This window comes from Ranitomeya imitator, chromosome 1 (genome assembly GCF_032444005.1).
Source record: "Ranitomeya imitator isolate aRanImi1 chromosome 1, aRanImi1.pri, whole genome shotgun sequence".
Lineage (NCBI taxonomy): Eukaryota > Metazoa > Chordata > Amphibia > Anura > Dendrobatidae > Ranitomeya > Ranitomeya imitator.
The window spans coordinates 520819354-520842939 of NC_091282.1; the positions used below are offsets into that span (position 1 = coordinate 520819354).

The following is a 23586-nucleotide window of genomic DNA, read 5'->3' on the forward strand; positions in this document are numbered from 1 at the left end:
TCTCTAGATCCTCATTTTTTGCAGCCATTTCAGCTATTGCTTGAGTGAACTTCTTCTCAGCTTTTTGCAGCTGAACTATATGATCTTCTGCAGTGCTCACTCTCTCCTCTACCTCCCCCACACGTTTGTCAATCTTCTGCATAGCTGCGTTTATCTGGGCTGTATCCCCCTTGACCTCCTGTATCTGCAGGGTCAGAGACTGTTTGCATGAAGAAACCAGCGCAAAAACGTCTCTTAGGGTAGGCTCTGCTCCTGGCGCCATATCCTCAGGTCCCCCTACTGCCACCGCCATATTGCTATCCTTTCTCCCCTGTTGTACCTCATGCTCTCCTGCTGGGCTCTCCTCCTCCTCCTCCTCGGTATCAGCTCCGGTTTCCTCCTCTGCGGCCTCCACTCTTGCAAACTGCTGGAGCTTTGCCGCCACCTCCATGCGCTTCTTACATGCGGCGTTCTCTTTGTCCGCCTTCTCCCTCGCATCGGCGCCATCTTGGCTTGCGCCTGCATCCCCGGCTCCGGCGTCTTTCTGTCTTCTCCTGGTCATGTTCTCCGACCACGGAGCTGCCGCTCAGCACCGCCGAACTCTCTGGGTCTCCCCGCAGCCGGTAAGCCCCACAAGGAGCCGATCAGCGGCGGCCACACAGGATTTTAATATATACAGCAGCGGGAGCTCTCTGCCGCACGTCCGCTCACATGGACACTCAGGCCACGCCCCCCCAATGGTACGATTATTATTAACTACAGCCCCTCACAGAAACAGCAAATTTCTAGAATGCGACTTGCTTTCCAGAAAAGCAATAATTCAATTTCCAACATCATTTTTAAAACAATTTTACTGCATATTATCATGAGGATACAAACTTTGTAAACCATAATGTTTCCATTTGAGTAAATCATGGAATCGTATGTCATTTATTGGTCATACAGGAAACATTAGTATATGTTACATGTTCACAGTCAGCTACAACCTGAGCTTTTTTGTTTTTATTATATTTAATCCGATCATAGAAAAGAGCTGATTATGGAAAAGGTGTAATCCAATGGATTTTGGTGGTGACATTATGTATATTTCTGTCTGTATTAAAGACATGCATATTCCAGATCCAGTCTTTTTTATTGCCCCCAGTGTTGGCTGGTGAAATTAAATGGCCATGTTTCAAGCTGTCATCACTCAGAACCACTCACACAAGTTTTCTTTTCTGCCTGATCTCATGGAATCCAACAAAGAACTGTAGCAATGACATCCTTTTTTGGTAAAAAGAAAACCTGGCGCCATAGTTATATTTATACACACTGTATGTTGTCCTGAGTATAGCGGCACCAACCAGTTATCGAACACATCCCGATCCATTACTATGTATGAGATCTTCCAATGCATGGATATAATGCATTGTTAGATAAACACGTTTCGTTCATAATGTAATAATCATATTATTTGATATGGCTTGTTAAACATATTAAGTAGAAGATTGTTGATACACCCTAAATATTCTGAAAATTCTCCCAACTTGTAAAAGCACTTTTTCATCCATTTTTAACTTTCCCCAGGACTTAAATTTAGTAGACTAACATATCATATTTGTTTTTTTAAAAACGTTTGTGACTATGTATGTGATGGAGAATCACTTAAAGCCACAGTGGAAGAATAAAATAGTCTCTGCAGATTGCCCTGAAAATCCAGTTAGACATTTTCTATTGGAATCTTGGGTCTCATTTCTGTACATTCACATTCTTCTCTAAATTGTTGCTGGCATAGATCAGTCTGTGTTGTGAGCCCTTTTTCTTGACAGGTAGCACAGCATGCTGTAAGGCCTTCCTCATGGCACGTCAGACATGTCAGAACCAGCTGGCAGCACCGAGGAGTGGAGCATAACTTGTACTTGTCCCATGCAATGCCACAGTAACGACAGGCTAACCAAACAAACAGACAAAGAAGATATAAAATTAGCCAAAGGAACATTACACATGAGATTTAGCTTTATTTTGACTCCACTAGATATGCCATAAATGAATGATGGATGAGATGCCTACTTCTGGGATGTGGAGAAGAAACAAATTAGAGTAGCGATCTATAAAGGCTAAAAACGCATACCTGGTAGCCTATGATGCATTTTAAACTCTTAGCTAGGTCATCAACAAACAGGATTAAAAAACAAAACAAAACAAAACAAAAAAAAAATCACACAATAAGCAAACTTTCAACAAGCTTTAAAATCAATGGGGTGGTTGCATTTTTCAAAATCATGGTCTCCGGGTGCAGTAAACTGCGCTTTACTCACCTACGCAGGGTCTAGCGCTGAGACTCCACTGCTACTTCTAATGTCTGGCATTGGGTGCAGCGCTCACCTCACAGCTACAGCGCTGCAGCCAAACAGTGAGCTCAACAGTCTGTCTGTGTAGATGGAAAATGCTCGGAAAACCAGCAGCTTGTCCATGTAGATGGAGTGCCACTCTCAGAGAACCTGTGGCAGATCCATGCATCACCGTCTGTACCTGGACTGCAACCTGACGTGTGAATATGGTCTAATTGTGTTAGTGTATTTTAAGGCTGAGGTCACACGTTGCAGCTACAGTGTGGATTTGTGCTGCAATTTTCCGAAGTCACAGAAAAACTGCATGGTTTTTGCCATGATATTCAGTTCTGGAGAAATTACAGTAAAAACAATGTAGTTTTATTGCAATTTTGAACATCACTGCAAACAAAATGCATTTTGGCCAAAACTTCAGAAACTACACTGCGGCCACAACATGTGACGGCTAAAATCCTGTTTTTTCATTGTTGGCCAATAGCGATAAGCGAACATGCTCGGATAATGTCTTATGTTTGAGACTCTGCGGCTGCATGATTTGCGGCTGTTTGACAGCCTGAACACATGTGGGGTTGCCTGTTTTTTAGGGAATCCCCACGTGTTGAGGATGTCTAACAGCCGCAAATCATGCAGCCACGGGGACTCGAACATAATATTTGAGCACGCTCAGATGCTCGGATAACACCCAAGCATGCGCTGATAACACGCTATCCGAGCACGTTCGCTCATCACTATCGGCCAAGCAATGATTGAGGGCTTGCAATAACCTCAAAACCTGTCAGGTACCAAATGTGGGTTATTAAAAAATTGTGCTAATAAAGTTCCTGACTTTCTAGATCATTGTGGTTTTAGATTTTCTTAGGATTTGTTCATTTGAAGTGCTCCAGCATGTACGAGAGACACAATCCTGTGAGATGTCACTGCTAATTATCTTCTCCATCTTATTTGGTATGTTGGGAATTGATATCAGGGGGCAATAGCTATCTTTATGGTATATCCTGTTATATGCCATAATTATCTGTTCGTAATATCAAAACATATCACATCTAAAAAAATACTATTCTGAAAAGCGAACAATGATGGCTTGACAGAGAATTCTAAAAGAATGGAATCTTTAGCAACTTTATAAGAATGAATTAATTTATTCTTAAAACTTACACGTAGTTTGTACTTAAAACTCCCTTAGATTACATTTTATGTAGTTTTGCGTTGTCATAGCATCACAATTTTGTAACGTTCCACCCCCTTACTCATGCCCAAGGTGATTGCTCAAATTTTCTCAGATTTCAGCAATTCATAAAAATAGATCACTTAGGCTGTATTTTGTGTTATCCAATCCACGGAAATAAAATGGTGCTTGACAAATCTGTATCTACCTATTCCCCAGTGTTTACTAAAATAAGAAAGATACTCTATATAAATGTGAATGAGCATGTTGCTTTTCCCATAACAAAGCCAAACCTGGAAATATTGAAAGGATGCTGGAATTTGATAAGATATTGAATTTTACTCAGAAGATGTAATTGATCAGGAGGCTTGTTCTGTCTCATTGCCATAAACCCTATATATACTGTTCTTTGATTAAAGTCCACCAGATCTTACAGTAATACTTACTAGATATGATGTCATCATTACTTGATATTGTGAAGCGTCCATCAAACACAAACAGTTTTCCTCGGAAAAATCCATCTGGGAATTGTTCTAGGTATTTATGAATGCCTCCCTTAAGTTGGTATATTTCTTTGCACAAAGCCTTTCATAGAAAAAAAGATATATACTTAAAGTAGCCTGTTGTAAATAAATAGAAGCATTTAAAATATATTATTATTATTATGTTAATAATAATAATAATAATAAATGTAAAAAACACAAATGAGGTACAAAATCCACAGTTGCTGTCAGTTTAGGGCATCTTTAAATTCCATAATGGCATTCTAATGAATTTTCTAAAGTAAAATGTGCACTAGTAGAATGACTCTTTATAAGCAGGTGCATAGCTTCAGGGAACCCACCTCCCCAGCTACCTCAGTTCAGGCACCGTCAAAACATTACATGTGTAATCTGAATTCTTTAAATGAAGTGCTCTTGAGATGTCCATCAACAGAGTGAATTACAAGGTCTCCCAGCAGGTTAGCAATGGGAAATTTCTATCACTTCTCTGTACAATTCAGAATGACAAACTACCCTTGTACTAAACCCTATCTGTTTTTTTGTTAGGAAATTAGGGGAAAGTGCAGAAAGAAAATGTTGCAAAACGTTTAAGGGATGGCACAGCATTTTATCTTAATTAACCAAACCACCTGTTGCACGCACGCAGGGTCACAACATGGCTTCCCCGAACATCTCCATATAGCTAGTTGACCAGTGGGTCCCAATCCTGGCTTTCCCAAATGTATCTATGGGGGTCAGGTGACTGGTGGGTCCAAATCCTGACTACCTCAAACGTATCCATGGGTTCAGTGATGGTCAATAGAGTAGATCTGTATTCTTTCAGTCAGGGCCGTGATTTCCTAAGCAGGCATCCTGTGGAATGTCAAATCTGTATCCCATGTGATGGAGCCATGATGTTCTGGCAGCTGTCTTGCAGTGTTCCTGGCTGTGGTTTTGCAAAGAGTCTTTGGTTCTTTGGATCTCTTGAATATTTGGATGTATGTGGTTACAGAGGTATATATATTTCTAGTTCACAACTGTTCTTCAAGGCATTATTCACTGGTCAAGGAGAAGGGGTGATGAGCTTAACTCTCATTGTTTGATTATTTAGTTTATCCTTTAATGTTTGCAGGTCAACAAACTGCAAGGCCTGGTATAATGTGTAATTAACAAATCAGCATACATCATTGTTCAGTGACCCTGCATCCCTATTTTGCAAAGATAACAGTACGATAAACTGTAGGAGCTGATATATAAGGTAAATAACAACCATTCATCAATTTACAAGTATCTATTTAACCTACACGAAGAGTCAACATTTCTTGACCAACCGAAGCAACAAGCATATAAATTCACAAGTCAACATATAGAGAACGGTCTATTCCTCCTGGCTTACTGACAATAGACGTCTGGTTAATTAAGATAAAATGCTATGTGTTACAGTTTGCACAAATACCCACTGCATCACATTTTTTACACCAAACAACTGGCATAGAGGGATGTGAAATTCTCCCAATGTCTTACTTTTTATTACTAAATTACAGAGAACATGTTAGCATGATTTTGTAATATAAAGTAAAGACATGGCTGTAATAGCGCTGCAATACTGAATAATGAAGATTTCTGTTAATTAGATTTTGGTGCACAGGGGCAGGACTGTACATGGGGTCTTATTCTCCCAGTCTCTGGTTCCCCCTGGGTCTTCTTCTTGCTGAGATTTCAAACAGAGCAGGCAGGTCATTCACAGACTGGAGGTAGGCAGAGGGGCTGAGAATCACAGACAGGGAGGAGAAGATCCTGTGTACAGTTCAGCCCCTGTGAACCTAAATCTAATTAGCAGAATACTTCAAATGGTGATTAAAGAAGAAGCACAAAGTGCTAATGTAGTGTGTGTTAATATACTTACAGTCTTCTCTGATCACTGCTCTGGTCCTCTTCTCAATCACTTGACTGCAATTCTGACTCTCTGGATCACACTGGAGTTTAAGTGTGAGCTGGAAGTCGCTTTTATATTGTAAGCCTAGCCGTGTTTTGATGCTCCATAGACTTACATTGTAAAAGCCATTTCAGGCTCACACTTAAAGCGAACCTGTCAACAGGATTTTGCTAAGTAAACTACAGAGAGTGTTATGTTGCTGCTGTTATACAGACTAAAAGGATACCTGGGGTTCTTGTATAATCAGTGTTAGGCTGGGTTCACATTGCGTTATAGGTGTCCGTTAGACGATGACATATCAGCACTTGCGTTAACAGCAGCCCTTAATCCCTGCCGGGACAGGATGACCTCTGACTCGGTAGGACTCCTGAATAGCTGAACGAATCCATTAGGCTATTGTCGCCTTGGAAGCGGGAAACCCCTTCCTTGGTCCTTCTGGGAGCACAAACAGGGCATCTGACCTGCGGAGAGACGCCGTCCGCAAGACGTATCTCGAGAGATCTCACTAAATCCAGTGTGTAGAGGGCCTTCTCGATGCGATGTACTGGTGCCGGACAGAGTGACGGCAAGACAATCTCCTGATTGAGATGGAAGGATGAGACAACTTTTGGCAAAAAGGACGGGGATGTTCTCAAAACCACCTTATCCTGATGAAAATTCAGGAACGGAACTTGACAAGACAAATCCGCCAGCTCTGAGACTCGTCTAAAGGACGTGACAGCAACCAGGAAGGCAACCTTCCATGAAAGAAAGGACAGGGAAACCTCCTGTAGAGGTTCAAAAGGAGCTTCTTGCAAGACTCCGAGGACCAGATTAAGGTCCCATGGTTCCAACGACATCTTATAGGGCGGCACCCTATGGGATACTCCTTGAATGAAAGACTTCACTTGTAATCTGTTGGCAATCCTGCGTTGGAACAGAATGGACAGGGCTGAAATCTGCCCCTTGAGAGAACTAAGGGTGAGACCCAAGTCCAAACTTGTTTGTAAAAATTCGAGAATGGAAGGAATGGAAAATTCAAGAGGAGAACGGTCCCGGTCGTTGCACCAGGAAAAGAAGGTTTTCCAAGTGCGATGATAAATGCGCATAGACGTAGGCTTTCTAGCGCTGATCATGGTAGAGATGACTTCCGGAGAGAAACCTGCCTGGGTTAGAACACAGGACTCAACGGCAATGCCGTCAAACACAGGGCCTTGGAGTTCTGGTGGTAAAAGGGGCCCTGTGATAGCAGGTCTGCGCGATTGGGTAATTGCCAGGGAACATCGGCGACTAGTTGAACTAGTTCCGCATACCACGCCCGGCGCAGCAAATCTGGCGCAATCAGGATTACTGGTACACCCTCCGCTCTGATCTTCTTGATGACTCTCGGCAGTAAAGGGAGCGGGGGAAATATGTACAGAAGCCGAAAATGATGCCACGGGAGTACGAGTGCATCTGCCCCGATGGCTGCTGGATCGTGGGACCGAGCTATGAAGTCGGGAACTTTGGAATTTAGCCATCAGGTCCACGTCCGGAGTTCCCCAATGTCAGCAGATCTGGTGGAAGATCTCCGGATGGAGAGACCACTCCCCGAAGTCGAGGCCTTGACGACTGAGAAAATCTGCCTCCCAATTGTCCACTCCCGGGATGTGAACCGCAGAAATCAATGAGCGTTTTTTCTCGGCCCAACAGAGAATGTAGCCTACCTCGCTCACGGCTGCCATGCTGCGGGTTCCCCCCTGTCGGTTGATGTATGCCACTGCAGTGAGATTGTCGGACTGAATCCTGATGGGACGACTCGCCAGGAAGGGATGGAATTGGAGAAGAGCTAACCTGATTGCCCGAATTTCTAAGATGTTGATCGGAAGGCGTGATTCCTGAAGTGACCAGCGGCCCTGAGCAGTGTGATGTAGGAACACCGCTCCCCAGCCTAGAAAACTGGCATCTGTTGTCCCAACTAGCCAATGTACTGGAAGAAAAGACTTCCCTTGATTCAGGAAGGACTTCAATGTCCACCACCTGAGAGACTGTCTGACTCACTGGGGAAGGAAGAACCGACGGTCAAGGGAGAACGGGTTCCTGTCCCACACAGCCAGGAGGGCATGTTGTAAGGGACGGATGTGTAATTGGGCAAATAGAACCGCCTCCATGGCTGCTACCATCCTGCCGAGGACTCTCATACTGAAGCGCAGAGAGTGAGTGCGAGGTTGAGAGAGCTTCTGAGCTTCCCGCTGTAAGGCTGAGATCTTTTCCGGGGGAAGAAGCACCAACCCCTGGGATGAGTCCAGTATCATTCCTAGAAAGGAAATTCACTGTGCCGGTACTGGGGAAGATTTTTTGAAGTTTATCTGCCAACCCAGGCGAGAAAGAGAATCTATTGTGATGTTCACAGCATCCTTGCAGGCGTGGAAAGAGGGGCCTTCGATGAGGATATTGTCTAGATACGGTAGCACAACCACGCCTCGGGTGTGAAGGATGGCTACGGCAGCCGCCATGACCTTGGTGAATACCCTGGGAGCGGTGGCGAGGCCGAAGGGCAAAGCAACGAATTGGAAGTGTTGTTCCTGAACTGCGAAGCGAAGGAACCTCTGGTCAGAAGGGAAAGTTGGAATGTGGAGGTACGCGTCCTGGATGTCTATAGACGCCAGGAACTTGCCTTTTTCCATGGAGGCGATGACCGAATGAACCGATTCCATTCGGAACCGTCGTACCCTGACGAACTTGTTCAGCAGTTTTAGGTCCAGTATGGGCAGTACTGTACCGTCCTTCTTTGTAACAATGAACAGGTTTGAATAAAAACCTTGAAACCTTTCGCTTTGAGGGACCGGGATAATAACCTTGTCTTCCTTTAGAGAGCTTATGGCTTGGAAGAACTCTGATGCCTTTGCCCTGGGAGGAGAAGACTGGAAAAAACGATTTGGTGGAAGAGAGGAAAATTCTCTCTCGTATCCGGAAGACACTAGGTCGCGGACCCATTCATCGTGAACGACCGAGAGCCAGGCGTCGCTGAAGGAAAGCAGGCGGCCGCCTACTTTGAGGGTGTCCTCCGGATACCACAGGGAGTCATTGTGTGGGAGATCTGCCCGGTCTGGACCCCCTGGATCCTGACTGCCTAAGCCTGCCTCTCCATGAAGGGAAAGGTTTGTCAGAGGTCTGGGGACCTCTATCCCTACGTTGTGCCCGGCCAGGTCCAGAAGATGTGGAAGTAGAGGACCAACTTTAGTTGGAACAAAAAAAAAAAAAATTGGGACCAAGCCCGCTGTTGCTGGTTCCGAAAGGGCCGAAGGGGTCTCTGCTGTGGGAGAAATTTACTCTTCCCTCCAGTGGCGTTGGAAATTAATTGATCGAGTTTTTCGCCAAAAAGGCGACCGCTCTGATATGGTAAAGAAGTCAATGACTTTTTGGAAGCAGAATCCGCATGCCAGTTCCTGAGCCATAAGGACCTCCGAATGGTGATGGCATTTGCTGCTGCTTGAGAAGCGCAGTCACCGGCATCCAGAGACGTGGTCACTAGAAAATCCCCAGCTCTGACTATCTCGGGGGGGAAGATTGGTATCCAGAACAGCTGAAGACAAGACCTCAGCCCAATGGGTCATAGCCTTAGCCACCCACGTAGTGGCAAAAGATGGAAAGAGTGCGGCTGCTGAGGCTTCAAAAGCTGAATGAGCCATATTGTCGATCTGACGATCGGTGGGGTTTTTAGTCAAGGCTCCCTCTGAAGAGGATAAAATAGATTTAGTAGCTAGGCGCGATACGGGAGGATCTACCGGAGGAGGCTGTGACCAATTCTTTCTTAGATCAGGAGCAAAGGGATATTTTGACTCCATGGGCTTTTGCCCTGTGAAGCGTTTATCTGGACGGATCCTATGAGATTCAACGAACACTCTGTGAGCCCACTTGGTCCTCTTAAAGGACACAGCATAATCCATTTTAGATAAAGGTTCCTCATCTAGCTTCAAGGCCTTGTTTACTGACTCAATGAGAGAGTCGAGAGTCTCCTGATCGTGTTGAAATTCCTGATCTAGGAACGTGTCAGAATCGTCCTCTGAGACAGGTTCTCTACTAGCCCCAAGGGAGGGGGAGCGAGAAATGGAACTCTCAGAACCCAATTCCAGGTGATAGTCTGGGGACAAGGCATGAGTCCTTTTCCTGGAAGAGCGAGAGCTCCTTGGTAAGGTATGACCCCTAGTGTACAAGGGGTTCTGATCATCGGAAGCGTTGTCCGTAAGAGTGCCCTGGTTAGAGGAAGGGTCTCCGAACGAGTCTAATGCTTTGGCCAGGGATGCCATAGACCGGGTAAGGGAGGTAGCCCACTCAGGGGGACTAGGCTCACTGGGTTCGGTATCAGTAACAGGTGGTTCCTGAGCAGTCACCGATTCACAAGCTGAGCATAACGCAGTATTGTGACCCCGGGGTAGAGATACCTTACAAGAGGTACAAGCAGCAAAAAACACGGTGTGGGTTTTCCCAGACTTTTTGTTAGGCTTTGATGGATACATAGTGCAGCCTTGAGGAGAGCGCTTACTAGCAGGGGAAGGGTTAAGCTATGTTTCTGCAGCTTACCCAGGTCCTGTGTCTGAATCCCCGGGGGAGGTCCGCAACGTGTCCACAGAAATCTCTAATCCCTGAAGCTGTGATTCAAAACGCTGGAGCAGCGCTGCAGCATCAGCCCTGTGGGTGTCCAAAGATGGCCGCGGAGATCAGGAAGAGAACGAGAAGCGCCAGAGAGAGTAGGTGGTGGTAACTGCCGGTGGGCGGAGCCAACGTTCCGGCCTGGAAGAGAGAAAAAGCCGGGGGTAAATTTTAGGCTTGCGGTTTGCAGCGCTGTGACCGCCATTTGTGCGGACCGACGTGACCCACGGACCCAGGCTTTAAGGTATCTGCGGACCTCCCTTATCCCAGGGACCAGGACCCCCCCCAGCGCTTCGGCCCCGCAGGTGTCCTCACGGTAGATGCGGTGGGCCGGTGCTCAATCCACCATCGCCATAATCAGGGAGGGGGTGGAGAGCTTCTGCCGCCATCATCCGCTATAACAGTGGTGATGCAGTGGGGGGCTGCACGGACGCCATAAACATCATGTCCAGCTATGCACCTGGCTCCAGGAGAAGTAAATGGAGGGTTACTCCATGTGGTTGCCTGCTATGGAGGGGAAGATTGGAACGCGAAGGAACCGTCCCCCGTAAAGTGAGCTCAGGGCTGGCATCCACGGTGCAGGAAAGGATATGGGGAGGGATGCTCCGTGTTCTTGCCTGTTGATGGTTCAGGGGAGATCGGAACCTAGAAAGGATCCGTCGCCCCCATTCGCTCCGTTAAGGGAAAAATAGAATAAAAATAAAAAGGGTGGGGTCTAAAAGCAGACCTAAGTGCCTCCTACAGACACAAAGCAAGAACGGGTTCACTTGGACCCAGCAGGAGGGTGTATACTGCAGGGGAGGAGCGATTCTTTCTGTATTACTTAGTGTCCTCCTAGTGGCAGCAGCATAACACCCATGGTCCTGTGTCCCCCAATGATGCGTAGGAGAAAACAACATGTCTCTATGATGAGGAAGATGTTTGTTTGCTGACAGGCTCGCTTTAAACCCCAGTGTGATCCAGAGTCAGAACTGCAGTCACATTAATGAGAAGAGGACCAGAGCAGTGCTAAAGACCAGGGAAGACGGCAATCAGTAAATATATTAACACACCTTAGGGTACCGTCACACTATAACATTTCGATCGCTACGACGGTACGATTCGTGACGTTCCAGCGATATCGTTACGATATCGCTGTGTCTGACACGCAGCAGCGATCAGGGATCCTGCTGAGAATCGTACGTCGTAGCAGATCGTTTAGAACTTTCTTTCATCGCTGGATCTCCCGCTGTCATCGCTAGATCGGTGTGTGTGACACCGATCTAGCGATCTAGCGATGCGATCCAGCGATGCGCTCGCTTGTAACCAGGGTAAACATCGGGTAACTAAGCGCAGGACCGCGCTTAGTTACCCGATGTTTACCCTGGTTACAAGCGTTAAACTAAAAAAAAACAAACAGCACATACTTACATTCTGGTGTCCGTCAGGTCCCTTGCAGTCTGCTTCCAGCACTGTGACTGCCGGCCGTAAAGTGAAAGCAGAGCACAGCGGCTGTGCTTTCACTTTCACTTTACGGCCGGCAGTCACTGAGTGCGGGAAGCAGACTGCAAGGGACCTGACGGACACCAGAATGTAAGTATGTGCTGTTTGTTTTTTTTTAGTTTAACGCTTGTAACCAGGGTAAACATCGGGTAACTAAGCGCGGTCCTGCGCTTAGTTACCCGATGTTTACCCTGGTTACCCAGGGACCTCGGCATCTTGGTCGCTGGAGAGCTGTCTGTGTGACAGCTCCCCAGCAACCACACTACAATTTACCTACGATCACGGCCAGGTCATATCGCTGGTCGTGATCGTAGGTAAATCGTATAGTGTGACGGTACCCTTACACTACATTACATTAACATAGCCTTAGCTAATAAAAATTACTGGGAGTGCTTCTTTGAAACATCAAAGTCATAAGTGATTATAAAAGCTTGAAAGAATAAAAGAAAAAAAAATCATGTCACCTTTGACCTGAGATAAGCAGAACCCCGTTCACAACGAATTCCTCCGGTACAGTACATTAGCACAGTTTTATCTTTAAAAAAGTCCAGATTTTGATCAACATAGCTTGGGAAGTAGCTGAATTTCCTGATGTCTGGAGCTAGGCAGTTCTGGAACTGTCCCTAAAAAGGAACAACAGCCATAAAAGTCACACAACAGAATCACAGGAGCAAGGCTAGTCTGGGACAAAAAAGCAGCCCTTGCTCATCAATCCCACCAAGCCACATACTATAACATCCCTCCACTCCCCACATCAAGGTAAAATCGTAGGGTGCAATGCAAGGCTCAGTGGATTTTGCTTTTTGTTATACTCCGTTTTGACCAACAGCAACAGATATCTGTCAGCTCTGCCTTATACGGTCACACGTTCAGAATTTGGTCAGTTTTTACCTCAGTATCTGTAAGCCAAAACCAGCAGTGGGTGATAAATACAGAAGTGGTGATGGGTTTCTATTATACTTTTCCTCTGACTGTTCCTCTCCTCATTGGTGCTGACCAAATACTAAATGTGTGAACGTGGCCTTACTCGGAAACACTTGGCTTGGCAAAGCGCTCCTTGTCAAATTTCTCTAGACTCCTCTGTCCTCCTGCAGACTCTTTTAACAGCATCTTATCTCCCACAGATAAAAACCCTCCTGTCCACCAATCTTTTCTGTTGCTAGATTTCTGGGAGGCATCATACACATAAAGCTGTCAGACAATACTGCTGAAACTGGCAAGTTTGGCCTACTCTACTGTAATGTGTATGGGTGCCTTGAGAGTGCTGAGCCTAGTAATATGTCATCACTGTAGCCTAAAACAAAAACCAAGGCAACTGCGGAGAGCCAGCACAGGAGCGAGGGTGGGGGAGTATTTCTTATTTTTGCCTATATATTAAAAATATTTAAACCTGGAAAACCAATTTAAAGCACAACTGCAGCTTTTTTTTATTGCAGCGCTGAAAAGGTGCTACTAGTATAAGATCTCTGTATCTAATATATTTACCATTCCCCGTCTTCAGCTCTTCCCAGCACAACTCCGATCCCATGACACCATCTTGTGAGCACAACCAAGTCTCAATGCAAGACTATGAGAGCCAGAATAAGGCCAGAAAGAGGCTCTTGTAGATTTGCATTGAAAAGTGACCTCTAGCAAACACTGGAGTGATCCGCTAGGTCACAAATTGCTGGAGACCGACCGACCGACAGCAGAAGACGGCGGATGGTAAGTATAAGACTAAGTGCAGGGGCCCTAAACATAGTAGCACCAGTCCAGTGCTGCAATAAAAAAAAAAAAAGGCACGGGAGTGGTGCTTTAAACAATCATCTGGCTGTTGCATATTTAGCAAAGCAAAATGGCTGCATATACCTTTCTATAGGCGGATGCAGGCTCCCAACACTTAGGCTGAGACTACATGACCTCTTTGACACACATCTTACATCCAAATATCACGTTATGCCGCTGCTTCATTGCACTATAATGTAAATGCTGTAACGCAGGTGTTTTTTTTTTGTCTACTTGTATGTCATGTTCTTGCAGCCAAATTCACTAACATTACGGAGCGTTCTAACATCAGTATAACGTCTTTGGCTGTGTAGTCCCAGATCAATATTCTAGACATCCCTGCAGTATAAACCACACAGTGCAATTCATGTACAGCATTTACTATGAGCAAATCATTGCAATAAGCAGCATTTTACATTCATCCCACACAGCACTCCTACACTGAGCTAGAAACCATCCACATAACAGCCCACATGCAGGTCCTGTCCTGTGGGTTTTAGATTAATAGAGTATTCTCAAGTGGTCTCTTGAGCAGCTCATAGCTACATAGAAATCAATGGGCTGGGACGTTAGGAGTTAATCCCTCTCCTGAGATGTAACTACTGCCCATACTTGACCAAGCTCCATGGAAAAAAGCTGTAAACTATGTAAGATCAAAGCTCTCATTGCAAAAGAATGAAAACACACAGAAAAAGCATGTGAAATGCAAACATGCTTATTTTCATGCTGTCTAACTAACAAAAGCAATTTAATAACACGAGTCTACCTCTTTAAAGAAGGTTGTCCACTACTGGACAGCTCTTTAATTAATTCAGGACTCCAATTAAAATAAAAACAATGGATACTCACTTTCACAGCAGAACCTTTATAGTGATGTCAGCACTAATGTTCCCAAAAAGTGAAGTGACATTATTGTGTTAAATGCAGGTTGAAGCCAATAAGAGTCTGGTGTTTAGCTACAGGCAGGGGTGTAACTACAACAGGTGCAGGGGTTGCAATCACACCTGGGCCCTGGAGCCTAGGGGGCCCTAAAAATTCTATTGCTATTAAAGTTTTTAAATATTTGGGGGCCAGTTGGAGCTTTCACATCGGGGCCCATGAGTTTCATGTTACGCCACTGGCTACAGATTTCACGATTTGTCAGAGAGGACATCCACCTTGATGGAAAATTGATGAGCTGCAACTTAACAGTGACCATGGTAACTGCAGATCACGGTGATGTGACTACTTGCTAGATCTGGCAACTGAGGGGAAACTTGACAGTATGCGTAATACAGACAGTCAGGATTCGCCAATCTGTCAAAATTGAGTGGCTGTAGGAATTTAAAGGGGTTTCCCACAAAGTTAATTTTAATCAACATTTTAATCAATAGATCTTGAAATAATAATAATTTCCAAAATTTGGATGTGTGTAAATAAAATGTTCCTGTGCTGAGATAATCTTATACATGTGCCCCTGCTGTGTACTGACTGTGTCTGACCAAGTAGGAACATGGTCTGATCATACCACAGCTCCTGGGCAGGGGAGGGAACAAAAGAATATACAGACAGGACAGCACGGGATCGCAGCTTATTCTTTCAAAACATTGCTTAAAAACAGGCAGAGAAATGTTTTACCTCACAGAAAGAATCAGCTGTGATGCTGTCCTGTCTGTATACTCTTTTGCTTCCTCCCCTGCCCAGGAGATGTGGTGTAATCAGACTATATTCCTGTACGGTCAGACACAGCCATTACACAGTACACAGCAGGGGCACATATATAAGATTATCTCAGCACAGGAACATTTTATTTAGACACATCCAATTGTGGAAATTATTATTGAAAGATCTAATTATTGAAAATGTAATTTGTTCTTGGGAAAACCCCTTTAACTCAAGCCCAAAAAAACCCTTTAGTATTAGGAATTGTGAATATGCATATAATATGCTGAGCAAATGATCATGGGCTGAGACTGAGATCAAAAGGCCCCTGTGCAAGAATAGTGTATGTGTCCTCTCCCGTCAAGCAGTACATGCATCAGAAAATCACTGCGCACGTGTCACGCAAGCATTGTGCACACATCACTCTAGCATAGCACACAAGCATTTTACGCACGTTGCAAAAGCACAAGGCACACATCTCACAAGCTTAGGCCATATGTTCCATAAGCACAGATCGCACAAGCACATGTGCAATTGATATTAATTACTTATCCTTGGGGAGGCCATCAACATCAGAAGTGGTTAAAAATCCCTTTAACACTTGCTTACCAATGTGTGGTGACCATACGGAGTGTGGACAGTCATGTTTGCCAAACCACCTCCCTACATACCCTGCACATACCGAGTATACTGTCTAAGCAGAGAAATGGAGCCATGTCTAATTTTTGGCCTTAATCATTTGGTACATAAGACCGTGCATTACAAGTGTAATACTTGTGCCCATTGTGTATAGCTTACATCATGAATTGTTTAGACTTCACCACATTTTACAGCAATGTGGATATATACAGAAAAAAAAAAATCAAACTGCGTAACAACAAATACATACTATTTTGCTTTCATAAAAATTGCGGCAGTCCAATAAAATGGTGTCCTTTTCTTCTTGCGAAGCAGATAAATACTGTTCCACTCTTTTGTGAAACTCCTCTGGAGTAAGATGTGTGGCTAAAGTAATGAAAAAATATTGGAAAGTGAGCAAGATTAAAGGTATGCTGTATTCTGGAGAGTTTTTAAGGCATGACATGTAGGGGTATGGTAGAATTTTTTTTTTCCATGATTAATTAAATCTTTATTATATTGGTCTACATCACATAACCCACTGTCATTTATTTTCAGATATTTTCTATATATTAGAAATTTGGAAAGAAAATAAAAGAAGAGAAGTGAAGACCAAATATTAATAGATAGCATCATAATCTTGTCAAAGTAAGAATAAATCATTCCAAATGTCAGGCATTAAGTGGTTTTGTACACAAGCTCAAACCAACATACCAGATCATAGACTTCTTCACATACCTGTTTCTTTATAGCTAACGTTCTGTGGATCAACACCCATTGGCACAATTTCATGGAAAACACCAACACGAAGATCAGGAAAACAGTGCGCTCCCCCATCACTTCTCTGAAAAATCCACATAGGTTTGTTAAAGAGCATATACTAAAGACTATGAAATTAACCAATTTAAAGGGGCTGTCCAGGCTTAAATAAAAAGTCTATAGTCAATCTACACTGTGTGCAGAATTATTAGGCAAGTTGCACTTTAGAGGATTATTTTTATTGCTGATCAACAACTATGTTCTCAATCAACCCAAAAGACTCATAAATATCAAAGCTTAATATTTTTGGAAGTTGGAGTGGGTTTTTTCTAGATTTGGCTATCTTAGGAGGATATCGGTTTGTGCAGGTAACTATTACTGTGCAGAATTATTAGGCAACTTAATAAAAACCAAATATATTCTCATCTCACTTGTTTATTTTCACCAGGTAATCCAATATAACTGTACAAAATTTAGAAATAAACATTTCTCACATGCAAAGACAAAACCCCCCAAAAGTTAGTGACCAATATAGCCACCTTTCTTTATGATGACACTAACAGCATTCCATCCATAGATTCTGTCAGTTGCTTGATCTGTTTACGATCAACATTGCGTGCAGCAGCCACCACAGCCTCCCAGACACTGTTCCGAGAGGTGGACTGTTTTCCCTCCCTGTAGATCTCACATTTTATGAGGGACCACAGGTTCTCTATGGGGTTTAGATCAGGGGAATAAGGGGGCCATGTCATTATTTTTTCTTCTTTGAGAATTTTACTAGCCAGCCACGTTGTGGAGTAATTGGAGGCATTTGATGCAGCATTGTCCTGCATGAAAATTATGTTTTTCTTGAACGATACCGTCTTCTTCCTGTACCACTGCTTGAAGAAGTTGTCTTCCAGAAACTGACAGTAGGTCTGGGAGTTGAGCTTCACTCCATCCTCAATCCAAAAAGGTCCCACAAGTTCATCTTTGATGATACCAGCCCATACCAGTACCCCACCTCCACCTTGCTGGCGTCTGAGTCGGAGTGGAGCTCTGTGCCCTTTACTGATCCAGCTTCTGGCCCATCAAGAGTCACTCTCATTTCATCAGTCAATAAAACCTTTGAAAAGTCAGTCTTCAGATATTTCTTGGCCCAGTCTTGATGCTTTATCTTATGTTTCTTGTTCAAAGGTGGTCGTTTTTCAGCCTTCCTTACCATGGCCATGTCCCTGAGTATTGCACACCTTGAGCTTTTTGTTACTCCAGTAACGTTGCAGCTCTGAAATATGGCAAAACTGGTGGCTAATGGCATCTTGACGCTTGATTTTTCTCATTTTATGGGCAGTTATTTTGCGCCTTTTTTTGCCCAACACGGTTTTTGCGACCCTGTTGGCTATTTGCCATGAAACGCTTGATTGTTCGGTGATCTCGCTTCAAATGTTTGGCAATTTCAAGACTGCTGCATCCCTCTGCAAGACATCTCACAATTTTGGACTTTTCAGAGCCCGTCAAATCTCTCTTCTGACCCATTTTGCCAAAGGAAAGGAAGTTGCCTAATAATTAAGCACACCTTATAGGGTTTTGATGTCATTAGACAACACCCCTCCTCATTACAGAGATGCACATCACCTGATTTACTTAATTGGTAGTTGGCTCTCAAGCCGGAACAGCTTGGCGTAGGAAAACATGTATAAAAAGTATCATGTGATCAAAATACAACTTGCCTAATAGTTCTGCACACAGTGTAGAGTATGTGACTGTAGACTGTTCAATCGAGATAGCGTGCAAAGCGCACACTGTCATAATCATCATGTATTGCCCATGCGGGCAGGCAGTCACGTGAACACACGTAAGCGATTTGCATGCCTGCGGTCACCAGCACTTCTCTAAATTCAATTAAAACTAGTCAGCATATTACTGAAAATATATAAATCGCTCACACGCCTGGGAAATCGTGACAGTGTGTGCACTGCATACTGTCTTGATTCATTTCAACCTGGACAAATATTTAAATCCTTAAAGAAATTGTCCACTACTTTTACATTAATGGCCTAAACTTAGGACACCCGGCACCCCCGCCGATCAGCTGTTATCTGTGTTGGCACCTGCCAGCCTGAAGTACTCACTTGCCGAGCTACTCCATCTACTTGTAGTGGCTGCTGCTGGGTACTACACATCCGATACAGATATCAGCTGATGGGCGTGTCGGGTGTCTGACCCTGGCCGATCACACATTGATGTCTAAGGATAGGTCATCAATGTACAAGTAGTGGACAACTTCTTTAAACAAACTTAAGATTTTTCTTGATCCTTTCTCTTTTCCCAAGATCCACAACTTTTCTTACTTTACTGTCGACATAAACATGAGGGGAAAAATTTTAGTTTTGAATGGAACCATTTTTCCATGCAAAAAAAGAAACAAGTGCAATGAAATGGTGAAAAAAGGTACAATTCAGAAGTTTTTGGGTTTTGTTTTTAACGTCGTTCATCGTAGGTTAAAAATGACCCCAAATCATGATTCTCCTTGGGAGTACAATTATGGGGATACCAAACTTGAACAGATTTTTTATTAATGTGGTAAATATTTTTCTGAAGTTTGTGAAAAAAAAAAAAGTTTCCTGTTAACATTTTCAGAGATTCCTAACTTTTATAGTGAGATAACGGTTTTAATAATATTTTGGAGTATGACACCATTTTTGGGCAAATACAATCTTCTGACCACTTTTTGTGCATTATTGTAGGGAGGCATGGTGACCGAAAAACTGCAATTCTGGCTTTCCGATTTTTTTTTTCTCTTTACGGTGTTTTCTGTACAGGTTAATTCTTTTTATACTTTGATAACACTGGGGAACACAATTTTTTAAGAGTTAGGTCAGACAACTGTTCTTAATTAATTTTTGGATGCTGAATCCAGAAATGATCTCAGTTTTTCTCTATCACGTCAAGTTTTTGAGCTATAGGATTTTTGTCTTCGCGAAACTATATAAACTACTGTACCTAAAAAGTGTTTTTTTTTTTAAATAGTACAAATATGAACAAAAAATGAAATATATAAGAAATAGGCATGACAAAGTTGTGACTACTCTTACAAGTTGCCACGTAGCTCTATATGAGTCGAATTGTAATCAGATAACAAGTCTTATTACAGATATCAGTGCAATTGTGCTTCTCTGAAAGGTAAGTTGTGTAGGAAAAACTTGACGTGCTAGAAAAACACTGACTACATTTTTGGAATCAGCATGCCAATTTTAGTATAAATCAGCTCAAAAACCTAACTCAACAGAAATTTTTTTTCAAATTGTTCCCCTGTGATCAATCCTTTACAGACGAAGAGTACCAAATATGTTTATTTTTAACTTTTTTCTTTCTTTTTTTTTAGCCATCGTTCAATCCCTTATACTATACACTGCAATACAAATATACAGCACTATATAGTGTTAATCAGAGTCTTCTTTGTAAGCTAGGTCTCTGACTAAGCGTCACAGGAATACCAAATAAGCAGTCATGGGAGTCTTCAGCAGGAACCTAGCTGCCATGGCAACTCATTGGTTCCCTGCGGTCGTGTTGCGGGGAGAAGGCCAGTCTACACATGCACTGGTAACTACTCCACTTAAATATATTGATATTGACAGCGGGTTATAATTGGTTATCAGTTGTGATCGGTGCTCAGCTCTGGACACTACAGTTAGAGGTAGATGCGAGTGCAGCAGGCTCAGCTCCTGATCCTGATCAACATACATCCAATTTGGAGAGGTTCAGGGTATCAGCCATGGGGCATTAAGGGGTTTACGCATAAAAATGGCATGGTGGCCAAAGCTGTTGTTTATTACAGATTTTATGCTTCATTATCCACAAAATGTATATACAGATTTCTGGTTCATATAGACAAAGCAAAACTTAAATTTTACCTTAAAATCCTCCAGGCACATGTGTTTAAACAAGGGATGTGAGTGCATTGTGTTGATATAAAGCTTAGTGGAAATTTTGCTTCCTCCCACTGTTCCATTGATTCCTTCTGAAGCTATGCGAATCTAAAAAAAAAAAAAAAAAGAGAATTATCTTCAGCCATCCGATTCAACAGAGCATCATTTACATTTTCATATCACAGCTTCCTGAGCAGCATGCAACAAACACAACTCGGTTCTGCACTGCCTAGTTATTACACGCTCCGTGATGGAGAAGTGCAGGAGAGTTGAGCTCTGCTAGAAACTAGAAAACAATGATGTAAATACACACTAATATAGATGACAGAACATAAAATCGGTAAGGCAGGGTAATGGACAGGAGCAGGGAAAGCACAGAGGCATAAATTGTACTCTAAGGTCAAATATACATTATGTCAGTGGTGGAGGCAGAGCAGAGCTATGCTGGCAGGAAGCTAGCTGATAGAAGACTGCACTGTATATGATCTACCAGGAGTAGTGGAACTACAGCATGATGGTTCTAACGGCAACTGGAGGGTAAGAACAGTGTGGAAGTCAGCGGCCAGTGTACAAAAGCAAAAGATCTGGCAATCAGCCAGGAAGGGTGCTGCTATTTTGAGAATATAGCAGAAGCTGAGGATCTGTAAGTGCATTGTCACGACCCAGTGCACTTCCAGACTGAACTTCAAAATGCAATTTCTCCTGGAGCTGCACTTTGTGGTTTATCTTTTAAATGGCCTTCACAGTCATAATATTGGTTTTAGGAGGTAACATTTTCAAACAGGTTCCCTTTAAAGGGACACTGTCACCTGGATTTGGAGGGAACAATCTTCAGCCATGGAGGCGGGGTTTTTGATTCACCCTTTCCTTACCTGCTGGCTGCATGCTGGCTGCAATATTGGGTTGAAGTTCATTCTATGTCCTCCATAGTACACGCCTGCACAAGGTAAGATTGCCTTGTGCAGGCATGTACTACGGAGGACAGACAATGAACTTCAATCCAATATTGCAGCCAGCGGGTAAGGAAAGGGTGAATCAAAAACCCAAAAACCCCACCTCCATGGCTGAAGATTGTTCCCTCCAAATTCAGGTGACAGGTTCCCTTTAAATAATCATGCTGTCAAGGCTGTAATAATGCCCATTGTTGCGTTACTGACATGCCAAGATTGGCCTAAGATCATCAGAATATTTCCTGATTCCCGGGCATGACCAGTACAGACAGGTGTACTTGCCTAAGGTTATCCGCATACCCCAAAAGCGCCAGAAGACAGAGTGGTGCTGTGGTACTCTCAGTCCTGGCTTCCTGCACTTGCACAGTGCGCAGGAGCTCTACTGTTGGACTTGTAACTTCCTTGGCATACCAATCATGCCACAATTGCCATGACTATTACAGCCTGGACAGTATATCAACTTTAAGGAATGGCTGCCCATTTTTCCAATGTGATTTTCTGAATATTACTGTAAAAGTATATAGAAAGCTCTAAAAGAGGGGGGGGGGGGGGGGCATGGCCACTGTGGTTTAGTGGGGCAAATCTACATTACAGGGTCCTTTTAAGCTTTATTTAAAAACCTATTTTAAACCCTTCACAACTTTTTTCTATTTTTGCACTTTCGTTTTGAAATCCTCTTCTCAGAACCATAACTTTTTATTTTTCTGTGAATATGGCCGTGTGAGGGCTTGTTTTTTGCGGGACGAGTTATACTTTGGAATGACACCATTCATTTTACCTTTAGTGTACTGAGAAACAAGTAAACAATTCCGATTGCGGTGAAATTGCAAAAAAGGTTTATTCCACAATCGTTGGGTGAGGGTTTATCATTTACCATGTTCACTATATGGTAAAACTGATCTGCCATTAGGATTCTCCAGGTCAGTATGGATATGTAGATACCAAATAGGTATTTTTTTTTTATTTAAGCGTTGAAAAAAATAATCCAAAATTTGTAAGAAAAAAACATTTTCCGAGACCTATAGCGACTCTGTTTTTCGTGATCTGAGACTGGGTGAGGGCTTATTTTTTGCCCTCTGAGCTGACTGTTTTATTCATACCATTTTGGGGGAGATGCAATGTTTTGATCAAACAAAAAACGTCATTCTGATGTTTTGATTTTTTTTCTCGCTAAGCCATTTACCCATTGGATTGTTTTGTATCTTGATAGATCAGACATTTCGGAAAGCAGCGATACCAAATGTGATTTTTTTTTTATTTGTTTTACTTTCATTGGGCGAAAAGTGGTGATTTGAAATTTTTTTTTTATTCTTATAATATTTTTTAAAACTTTTTTTTTTTTTACGGACTTCAATAGTTCTCTGAAGCTGTGATCATCCGATCGCCTGTGTTACACATACCAGTGATTCAGCAGTGAGATTCACAATGACAGGCACATGGTCTTCTGCAGACCCTTGGCTGTCTTGATAACCCATCGACACCTCACGATCATGTGACAGTGGCGCCAATGGACGGGACTTCTGAGGCGCTTCTGGCCGGCGCATGTAGAATGCCGCTATCAGTGATTGACTGCGGCACTTAGCTGGTGAACAGTCGCGGGGGATCTCGGCTGTTAGCAAGCAGCACTTGAATGTTGATTAAATCAGCTATCAAGTGCGGAGAAAGATGCGGACTCAGCGTCAGAGCCCGCAACAAAGGCGGAGACACATCCTTTGATGCACTTATACGTCAAAGTCCCTTAAGGGGTTAAGTATAAACCGCTTACTTTTCCTGTGAGATGCAGCAAATTGCACAAAGTCCTTTGCCAGTCACAGATCCACTGTGGAGCACTTATATCACCGTAGCAGTAGTAAAGAAGAACTTCTCCCGGCTCACTGGAAAAAAAGAACAGAATAAGTAGCATTTTGGGCTGCAATTAATAAATACACCTCAAACTTTAGAGGAACATCCAGCAAACCCAG

The 23586-nt window shown here is 43.3% G+C and overlaps 1 protein-coding gene across 1 annotated transcript in view; it reads right to left on the reverse strand.

Annotated features, from left to right (window-relative positions):
• Window positions 1–812: 812 nt before the first annotated feature.
• The window catches only part of TSTD2 (thiosulfate sulfurtransferase like domain containing 2), a 30313-nt gene continuing 7539 nt past the window's right edge, over window positions 813–23586 (reverse strand). Inside the window, exons 3-9 of the mRNA XM_069766777.1 lie at window positions 23391–23499; window positions 20661–20783; window positions 16747–16852; window positions 16280–16395; window positions 12450–12608; window positions 3921–4059; window positions 813–1908 (exon numbers count right to left, since the gene is read on the reverse strand). Coding sequence (XP_069622878.1) covers window positions 1679–1908; window positions 3921–4059; window positions 12450–12608; window positions 16280–16395; window positions 16747–16852; window positions 20661–20783; window positions 23391–23499 — 982 coding nt within the window. The 3' untranslated portion in view covers window positions 813–1678. The remainder of the gene's footprint in view (window positions 1909–3920; window positions 4060–12449; window positions 12609–16279; window positions 16396–16746; window positions 16853–20660; window positions 20784–23390; window positions 23500–23586) is intronic.